Source organism: Alligator mississippiensis, chromosome 2, assembly GCF_030867095.1.
Source record: "Alligator mississippiensis isolate rAllMis1 chromosome 2, rAllMis1, whole genome shotgun sequence".
Taxonomy (NCBI): domain Eukaryota; kingdom Metazoa; phylum Chordata; order Crocodylia; family Alligatoridae; genus Alligator; species Alligator mississippiensis.
In genome coordinates, this window is record NC_081825.1 from 103,679,345 (window position 1) to 103,689,568 (window position 10,224).

At 53.4% G+C, this 10,224-nt stretch overlaps 1 protein-coding gene across 1 annotated transcript; it reads left to right on the forward strand.

Annotated features, from left to right (window-relative positions):
• Window positions 1–1,670: 1,670 nt before the first annotated feature.
• LOC132248343 (protein maestro-like) lies at window positions 1,671–5,424 on the forward strand. The gene is made up of 6 exons (XM_059721362.1): window positions 1,671–1,847; window positions 2,431–2,583; window positions 3,017–3,151; window positions 3,391–3,493; window positions 4,306–4,365; window positions 5,215–5,424. Exons 1-6 carry the CDS (start codon window positions 1,752–1,754, stop codon window positions 5,394–5,396), a joined length of 729 nt encoding a protein of 242 aa, XP_059577345.1. The 5' UTR covers window positions 1,671–1,751; the 3' UTR covers window positions 5,397–5,424.
• Window positions 5,425–10,224: the final 4,800 nt, after the last annotated feature.

Here is a 10,224-nt window from a genome sequence, read left to right on the forward strand (position 1 = left end):
CTGATTTGTGCAAGGCCCTGCCCTCCCTGTCCCTGTCGGGATTGCAAGGCGTGAGAAAGAATGGCAGCATCGGTCTGATCTGAGTTGCCTGCCTTGCGCAGCAAGTGTCTGAGTAATGGACCCCCGAGTGACAGGGCGTTTTGGTTCTGCTCTGGCCGCAGCATCTCGTTATGGTCTGTAAATCTGTAAATCTTCTGTCTCCCCAGGCTTTCTATGGAGACCCTGGCCTGCGCTATATCAAAGGGCCTGGGGGAGAGAGTGGCTGCAGACCTTTCTGAAGCAGGAACCTGGCCACTACTTGAGAACCCTCAGATGCACCACGAGGGGGTGTGCCAGCTGGCCAGGTAACAGAGGCAGGCTGGATTGCATCTGTGCTCTAGGCCGTGGGATGAGTGGGAGAGGGGAACTTTCTGTGCTGAACATGCAGGGTTGTGTGGGGCTGGAGACCTGGAGCTTGTGCTCCAAGCGATGAGAGCTGCCGCCTCAGAGCAAATGAGTGTTGACAGTGCCCAGCCGATCTCAGAACTAGTGGTTTTCTCTTGCAGGGCTCTGCTCCCACTGGGAATAATAACGCCCCAGTTTATAGGGCAGGTCCTGAAGTGGGCCAGTTCCCCAACAGAAAATCTCCGTGTGACTGGTACAGCCTTCATCAGCCAGGTAAGTCCCCATAGAGAATGAGCAGTTTGAAGGAAAGGTGGCTGTTTGCTGTGCCCTTTCCCTGGGGAGTCCCCTGGTCCCCTTCCTAGGAGGGAGGATCACTGGAGGCAGATGAGAGGTTTCTCTTCTGTCCTGACCCCTGCATGGCCACTTCTGCCATATGAGTAGGAGAGGCAGACAAGGATTGCCTTACTGACCTGCCCCTACTGGGCCCTTGTCCTAGCTAGCAGCTTTGAGTTTGGTCCTAACTCCTGCATCTTCTATACCCACCCAGCATCCCAGGAAGACACTGCTCTAAAGCAAGCAATGTCCCCATCTTCTTGCACCGGCATCATCTCTCCCGCTTAGACTAAGCCCCTGCTTTCATGATTTGCCTGGCTCTAAGCAGACAAACCTCCCTATGTCCAACAGGAGTGCACCGTGTGCTGAGGCTCTTCCTCGCGGTGATCTGTGGGATTGTGCTCTGTCACGGGTTACTTTTCTGCTGCAGGGCTGGGCTGTTGGGAAGGACTGTGCTGGATCTCACGGACACATTGATTTCTTTTAGGTTATGTGTGACCCAGTCATTGAAGAGCAGAAGCTCCTGAAGGCAGTCCTTTATTTACTTCAGCAGCAAGCCAGGGACACAAATAACCTTGTCCGGCAAATGTCAGCCAGGGGACTAGGCAACATCATGTACGGTGCCCCTGAGCAGGTGAGGTTGAAATCCCCCTGCACTCTAGAACGCAGCTCGGCTGTAGAGACCAAACAATGAGGCAGGGCCGAAAGGGTGCGCAAGGACTGGAAGTGTATGCAGTTTTGCTGTCTTACCCCTTGTGGTGTCTCTGGAGACAGTTGGGTGTGACAAGTGTAATTTTGGTGCAGAAGCAGGTGCCTTGTGTCTCTCAGGCATACGGGAATGGAGCCATCGGGTCATGGTCAGATGAGGTCTCAAGCGCTCTCTGAATGGGAAAGCCCAGAGGTGAGGGGCGTAAGCACTGATCGGTGTGTCCTGTCTTCTGTTTTTACAGCTAAAAAAACACCCGAAGGCTGTCGTGGATACCCTGTTCCAGGCATCATTTGTTCCTGCCAGGGCTGAGATCGTGGAGGAGGGAATGCGGGCACTCACCCACGTCTTTAAACATCTGGGGATGGATGCGGGGCCCCTGGTCCAGGATGCAGCTATGCACATCAGGCCCTTTTTTAACCATGTGAGTGAGCAGCGCTCCCCACCCCCACTCCAGTGTTCTTTGTTCGGGCCATTTCAGAGGTGGGAGATGCACTTGCTGCTTCTTTTTCCAGCCCAAACTGGAAGATGTTAAGTTCTGTGGAAGAGATGAGTTTTCAGGAGGAAAAGCAAGTGAAGAGAATGGGATGACAGATGGGCCCTTGTAGACAGGAAGGGACACTCAGGAGACCAGGCGAGGCTGCGGCTGGGGTCATGGGGCTCTGTAGGGTTCTGGGGCTCTTTTCTGCCGTGTTGATTCTCCTGAGTCGGAAGCAGAGCTGGGCAGAGACAAGCGACCACAGGGGCTGGGGGATGTGGTTTTGCTGGGATTCAGGATCGGAGCCCCTGGTGCCCACACATTCAGGGAATGAGGCTCGCTGCTGCTCCCCGAGCTCTGCTGAGTGCCCTGGCGCCCAGGCAGCCCACCTGGAGCAGGACCTGCCAGAGCCCACGTCCTGGCACACCACCTGGCAGGCTGGAAGCCAAAGGCTCCTCCCGTCAGGAGCTGTGCCAGGCCCGTGAGAGAGAGGCTTGGTTGTGACCACACGGGGGTTTCTCGGCCACAGGACAATGACGGTCTTCGCGCTGTGGCTTTCTCCCTCTTCGGCGCCCTGGCAGGCTGCGTGAAAAGAAGGCAAGCCTTTTATAAAAGGCAGGTGAGGCAGAGCCTGGGAACACTCCTGCTTCATCTGGAGGACCCCAACCCGCAGGTGGCCAAGGTAAGAACCGGTGACAGTGATTTCCTCAGCCCCGCCAGGTCTCCTCAGCCCAGCCCCAGGGGCACTCTGCCCTTCCTGCGTCCAGTGGTGACCATCCCCTTCCCGCTGAGGTGGCTTCATGCAGGCACCTCCTTGAGCTCGGGGCTGCCTCCCAGGTCCGGGGCAGGTTGCACACCTGACCCCCCTGTGCATGCAGGAAATCTCCCTGCCTGGCTTTACTGCGGGGAAGACGGTTGCTGCCTGCAGTTGCCATATGAAAGTCAGGAGAAGTCCTCCCTTTGCTCACAGCCACTCCTTTATGCCTAGTGCCAGTCAGCTCCTGGCCAGGCCATCCTGTTCCTGCCCTGGGCACAGTTCTGGGTCAAGAGGCAACCCTTGGCCTCAGCTCAGCAGTCAGCAGGGAGTACAGACCTGGTGTGACCGTGTTTTTCAGGAATGCAGAACAACGCTGGGCTTGTGCTGCCCTTACCTGGGCTTAAGGAGGGTCCAGGCCGCCCTGGCCTTTCATATCCAGGGGTCAGAGCAGGGGAAGCAGGAACAGCTGCTGCGGGACATCTGCAGGCATTTGGTGAGTGAGTTTGTGAGTGGCACGAGGTGACTGAGGTCAGGGCTCATAGGATTGAGGGAGGGAACTGGGGCACAGTAGAACTAACTGCAGGGGTTGGGTCTAGGACCAGGAGGCATGGGACAGGCCATGATTGCTCCTTCTAGTCCCTTGGTGCTCCCATTTCCTCCTGATCAGTACCAGCATGTGGTGTGAGAGCACTTCTCACCAGAGGGAGCTCACGTGTCCTTGGTTCCCTCCAGGCCAAAGAAAAACCTGCTCTTTTGGAGGATCTCTGCCAGGCAGCCCAGGGACACTACTCAAGCCCATGGCCAGAAATTCAGATGGCAGCCGTCAAATTTACAGGTGAGAGAGGATGCCTGGTCCCTTTTCGTTCTCCCCTCCACCCCCAAGAGGAATGGTAAAGCTGTTGCTGAGCAGGATCAGGCTGTTAGTCAGCCGTACCTCAGGTTCCCCTGAAAGGAGTTGGAAAGGATGATGCTCCCAGTGTTGCAAGGCTGGTGTTGAGAGGGATTCAACCGGACAGTAAGGCTGGGGGTTGTGGCAGACAAGCCCTGTGCTGTGATTCAGTAGTTCTGAGTGATGGAGACGTGTCTGGGACATGGTCATCCAGCACAGCTCACAAATGTTTAGCACCACTTCATGGGGAAGGCAGATGGGAAGGGGCACGGGCCTCCTGGGCCACTGAGTGCAGGGACCTGGTCCTGGGAGCAGTCCTGTCAGAGAGATCCCTGCACAATATTATTGAGCCCATCTTGAAACTCCTTGGGCTTCTCTTCCTCCTGGGAAGGAGGCTGCATCTGCCTGCATGTCCAACCCAGCTTGTCAGGGAAGGCTGGGTCCTTGCTTGGCCTGGCCCTGTGCTCGGGTTGCAGAGAGGCTCCTGGTGCCCTTTACACCCCCAGTCCAGCCCAGGGAAAGAGGCAGGTTTCTGTGGCTTACTAGAGATGTTGGGAGCAGCTTGTGCATAGACTGCCCTTTTCTTCCTGGCTCCCAGCCCTTTACTCAGATAATGAGACCCAACAGTGAATGTGTTGGCCACAACCCACCTGTGATGGCAAACACAGCACAGGGGAGCCAAAAACCTTCCCCTGGGCTGAGTTTTCCTTGTGTCCTGACCACAGGAAGCTGATCTGTTCTCCCTGTTGTGTGTTTAGGCATCGTTACGGAGTATGCTGCCCCCAGGAGTGCCAGACAGGTTGCACACCTGCTGAGCTGTAAGTAAGAAATCCAGCCCCTGCACTTCCCTCCTTAGAGCCCGGAAGAAGCTGAGAAGCTGCAGGGACCGACCCATCCCTGTGCTTTGGAGCCCAGTGCATCCGCTGTGCCCTGAGGATAGCCTAAGAGAGCCTTGCCCCGAATAGGCAGCTCCCATTCCCCTGGAGCAGCAGGGTGCAGCATGGAGGAGCTGAATCTGTGCATCTCCTGACTGTCCTGCCCAGGCCCCTCCCCAGCCACAGCTGCCCAAGCCCCAGCCTCACTTGGCTTCCAAGGGTCCCTCAGGTTGGGGAAAGTTGTAGCCAGTGTCACTGGGTGCCACTGCCAATCCTCCCCTGGGCAGCCTGTCTGTCAAGTCCCTTCATCAGGTGCAGACCAACATGAACCAGGCCTGTTCCACACCAAGTCTGAGTGCCCAGTCACATCCCCTTGGCAATGGCAGCTTTTGGGAAGGTTTCTGGTAACAAAGGCAGGAGAATCCTGTCAGTGGAAGCTGTTGAGAATTTCAGCCTTCCTCCATAGGCAGCAAAGCCGCTCAGTGCCCAGCAGAATTGGCATCTCCCCTCAGCTGGGAATGCAGGAAGCTCCCAATGGAACAGCCACAGCCATGTCTGTGTGGAAAAGTTTCTGTAGCTTGGGACCCAGAGAGACCACGAGTCTGGGGCTGTTCGAGATGCTGGTGATGAGATGATGCCAGTAACACTGCATCCATTGTGTGCTGCCCACCTGCGCATCATGCCAGAGCCTAATTCCCCAGGGATAGCCTTGCTCTGGCACTGCCAGCACGTGTGACCAGTGTTCCCCAGAGGTGGAAGTGTCTGTTCACTAATGTCTCCCTCTCCTTCCAGCTCTGCAAACTCTGGGACAGGACACCTCACAGGAGGTCCAAGATGTGGCCGCTCAGGTTGCAGAGGCTATTTCTAAAAGCCCTTGGGGCAGCGTATTGCAAGAAGAGGAAAACCATGGGCATACCCTTCCCTATATCACCTCATTGCTTTGTTTTGGGTGCCTAAGGCTCCGCTCCATTTAAAAGCAAGGTCCTGTATTTGTATATGTTCAATAATAAATTATGTTCTTTCTTCTCCTGACTCTTGTTGCTGCTGTCCTCCTGAACACAGCAGGAGAGGAGGGTGAAGCCTTGTAGCTTCAGGAGTCTGCTTGGTTTGGGCTTTATGGTCAGGTTTGGGTAACTTACCTTTTGGTGGGGTTGTGTGGGCAGTGAGCTGGGAATAGGTGTTACCACATGTTAACTAGAAAGTGGGATTCTGCCAGGCAGACAGGCTAGGAACAGATGTTTGGGGACGTTAGGGGAAGGATAGATTGGGTTAAAAATGGCCGCCTGATCTAACTGAACTTTTATACAGTTCCCAGAACAGCCCTGGGGTTTGGAAAACCCAGCCACTGGCCCCAGCCCTGGGGCTGCTCTTTTCCTAGCCCCCACCCCCTGACATGAGGTTATTTTTAGCCCCCTAACCCCTGTCCCCCACGCCACCACTCGTGGACCATCCAGCCACCCTAGACTACCAAACGCTAGCAGAGGCAGTGGGGCAGAGAGCCCAGCCCGCAGTAGCAGCCTGCCTCTGCCCTACAGACAAATTTGGCCCTGCCTCCTTCCGGTCAGCTGACTGGGGAGAGGTGCTAGCGGTGTCAGTTGTAGCCGTGTTGGTCTAAGGACACGGCACTGGCAGACAAGGTTTTTTGGGTCAATCTGATATCTTTTAGTAGACCAATTGAATAGTTGGAGAAAATGTATCTTAGCAAGCTTTTGGGTTGAAAAACCCTTCGTCAGGCTGAGGAAGCACCTGCAGTTGGTGTACGTGCTGTTCTTGGATGGAAGAAATAGTAAAGAAGCCAAAGGCTGGCATGTAATACAGGCAAGAAAGCCAGTCCATGGAAATGGAGGCATCAGCAGAGGGACGACAAGCTGCGATGGGTGGAGAAAGGGGGATGTAGCAGGTAAAAGTGGAGAGGTGCCTGGCGAGTCAGATGTCTGGCAGGTTCTAGTGTGTCATAATTCCAATGTCTATATTGAGTCCATGAGTTTCTGTACCTAGGAGGTTGATGAAGTGCAGTTCATAGGCTTGCCCATGGAAAGTGGTTTGTAAATTCAAACAAGAACTGAACCTTGCTAATCTCATCACCAGACGTCAACTTCCTACAGCCCAAAAGACACTGAATAGATCCAGGCCATGCCATGACAAGACATGCAAAACCTGCCAACAATATCTCCAGTATGGAGATATCTTCACAATACATATCTGCATCATGTATATCCTGGTGGAAAATACATAGGAGACACAAGCAACAACTGCACACCAGAATGAGCGTGCACCAAAAATCTATCAAAGACAAGAACACTCAACTACCTGTCTCCAATCTTTCAGGCCTAATCCTCAAAGTGAATTTACAAACCATTTTTCACAGATGAACCTATGAATTACTTTTCATCAATCTCCTAGCTACAGAAATTCATGGACTCAGTATAGACATTGGAATTCTGACACACTACAACCTGAGCGCTACCTGCCTGATGGTGGGTTCTGGTGCCTCTGGGCCGCACCATGGAAGCCATGCCCTTGTCTCACATTGGCAGCACAAGTGGTGGAGGAGGAGACTGGCCGGTGGGTGGTGTGCTGGCACGGGACAGTGGATCCCCCTCTTCCATGTCTCCCCTCTGCCGCCCTTCTGCCTTCCTGACTGTCTTCACCAGCACCTCCGTCCACTGATCCATGGTTTTGCTGCTGCATACCCTTGGGTCACACATGGTGGCCAGCATGTGCACCGTACTAGACCACAAGGGATCAAGCCATTTCCTGATGCCCTCCTTCAGCCACCTCACCAGTGCCTGCACGTTTGGTAACAGTGGCTTCCCCAGCCAGGAACATTGATCCCTTGGAACTTCTCCATTTGGTTCTCCAGTTCCCTCACTCTAGGGATCACCTAGCTGAGGAGGGCATCGCCAGTGCTGAGGCTCTTGGTGGCCTCAAGGAAGGGCTTGAGGACCACCAAGATCTGGGAGATGGTATCCCACTCAGGGCTTCTGATCCCAATCTCCCCAAGCAAGGCCATCTCATGGATGGCCTTCTGTTGCTCCACCAGCCTCTCGATCATCAGGTATGTGAAATTCCACCGAGTCTCCACATCCTACGTGATGTTGTGCTGTGGGTGGTTCAGCTCTGTTTGTTTGTCCTGCAGCATCTTGCTCCCCTTGATTCTCCAGTGGAAATACCCTGTCACCTTCCTGCATTTGGAAATGAGCTTGCTGGTGGTGCTGGCGCCGTCACTGGCAGCCCTGTCTCCCTCCAAGGCATCCCTGGCAATGAGGTGGAACTTGTGTGCCACACAGTGGATGTCAACAAAGTTGGCATCATGGACAGCCTTGACCATATTAGCCCCATCGGCGACCATAAACCTACAGGTGAGCTCACCCTGCTCAACAAGCCACCCCTGCACCAAGTGGTTTATGACCCCCATGATCTCTGTTGCTGTGTGGGGCTCATCCATCACCTTAACTTGAAGGAGAGCCCACCAATGTCCTGACTGGTTGCACCAGTGACCTGTGAGGGAGAGGTAGGCATGATCTCCACCCTGGCTGCTCCAGATGTCTGAGATGAAGGGTAAGGCCACCTGTGGACCTGTCTTGCACAGCTCCTCCCTAAAGTACTCCCTACATGCCTCATACAGGGAGGGCACCACCAGCTTGCTGAAAGTTGTGCATGCAGGCACTTGTAGGATGGGGCCACAAGAGCCATGAGCCACTTGAACCCTGGCCACTCAACTAAGGAGACAGGCTGGCCATCCACATCATCAGATGTGCTGGAAAGTGCTCCCCAATGCTCTGAGTGATCTTTCTTGCCTTTGCAACATGCCCCCCTTTCTGTCTGCCTTTCCCCCACTGTTCCAGGGTGGCCTGCCTCTGCTTTGGGGGGATGCGGGCTTTGGAGCGAGTGGGGGACTTCTTTTTGGGCATGCTCCCACTGGTGCCAGGCTAAAGAGGAGCAAGGGCAAGGGGATGGTGCCTGCAGAGATGCATCAGCATCCCCGTGGTGCTCATGTTTTGTTCCCTTGCCCTGGCTGGGTTTGGCTTGGTAGTGCAGGCAGATAGCATATGTGGGATTATCTGCCAGTTCAAAATAATCCCAGACCACACTACCCCTCACTTCTGGGTGTGGGTACATGTACAAATGCTGCATTTTTCCCCTCCTCAGCAGCAGAGGCACAGCAACAGAAGGAGTGGACTCAGCTGAGACATTTGCCTCCACAACCTCTACCTCAACCTCCTCCGAAGTGCCTTCTGGGGAAGGAGAACTGGCTCTAGGGAAAATTTGAGGGGTGTACAGCATGGGTGACTGGTTCTGCTTAGTTGGGGGGGCATGTGCCCTCCTGATACCAGTCCTGCCAACCAGGGGTGCAGTCCCCCATGGCCGATCCTGCCGACCAGGGGACCCCCGCAGCTGATCCCACGATGGCTGATTGCTGTGGAAGATCACTGCGGCTGCTTCTGAGAGTGGCTGTGGCTGCTTCTGGGAGAGGCTGCAGCAATTGGCCAGCGCTTGCAGGTGGGGCGGGGGGCACTGGCGTTCCCACATGCCCCCATACCCATCACCTAAGCAGCGAGTGTGGGGGTGCACCGGTGCTCTCAGAGTGTGCACATGCACTCCTTACACATCACCACTGAGCACAAACTCAGATGATTCCCCCTCCTTCCCCAGAATTTCCCTTGCTAGGACACTCAGATCCAGCTCCAGCTCTTCCTCTGGCACTGGAAAGCTCAGCTTAGGAAGTGAAATGGGGGTGGAGGAGACTATTGTGCTGGTGCTCTTGTTGTCATGGTGGTGAGGGGGGCATTATGGCTGGTGCTCTTGGAGGGGATGCAGACTGAGGCAGTGAAAGTGCTCCGCTCTCTTTGCTGCTAATAGAACTGGAAGCCTCATACCTGCCAGTTGTAGGAAAGAGACTGCTTCTCAGTTTGTAGGGGGAACTTACACCTCTCCCTCTACCCCCTCTTCTGCCCCTCCCTGGAGGTGTGCAAGTTTCCTTTCCAGCATGCTTCATAGTGTGTTTCATAGTGTGTTTGGTGTGCTGGAAAATCTGTGTGTTCTTCTGTAATGTAATACAATTATCTACATATATTACATAAATATATATGTATGCATTTGTGTACTGTATATATATATTTATGTAATAAGTAAAATATATAAATGTATATCTGTGCTTCTGAATAAACTGTATGTTATAATATTGAATATATTCTGTGCTTCCCTGCAGAGTGAATGGAATGCACACTGTGAGAGAAAGCACAGATTTCTTTTCTGGGGGGAAAGAATCAAAATAGACTAACAAAAACAAAAAGAGGATTTTTGGAGAGGAATAAATTGAAAGAAATTAATATAATAATAAAGGGTATTAGAAAAGCAAAACGTACTGGATCCCACTTGCTAATGACAGGCTAGCAAATAGTCTGGTGCTGCTAGAAGACGCAGCTCAGTAAACAGACCCCAAGGCACAGAGAAAGCTTAGTTCAAACAATGCTTTTTATGATGTTTTTCCATCCCTCCCCCAGAGCACTGGAATTGGAAGGGACCTCAGGGAAGGATCACAGTCACTGGCCAGTTACACAAGTCAATATCAGAGCAGCCCTCCTGCCCTCTTCCCCCTCCCTCTCCTTAGTTTCTGTCTAGCTGCAAGCAAGCCCACCTTTGAAATTCAAAATGTTTCAAAACTTTTGAAACATTTTGAGTGCCCTCGTTTTGTTTCGAGGCTGTTTCGAAGCCTTTCATTTTTTTTTGATTTTGCTGTTTCAAGCTCAAAACAAGTCGAAACAGCGTCGAAATGAAACACCCATCAAAATTTTGCAC

Excerpts from the sequence above, each read along its gene's own strand:
- LOC132248343 (XM_059721362.1), top strand. The coding sequence starts at position 1,752 with ATGCGGGCACTCACCCACGTCTTTAAACATCTGGGGATGGATGCGGGG. Across the intron at positions 3,494-4,305 it reads GGCAGCCGTCAAATTTACAG|GCATCGTTACGGAGTATGCT; the intron begins GTGAGAGAGGAT and ends TTGTGTGTTTAG. Across the intron at positions 4,366-5,214 it reads GGTTGCACACCTGCTGAGCT|CTCTGCAAACTCTGGGACAG; the intron begins GTAAGTAAGAAA and ends CTCTCCTTCCAG.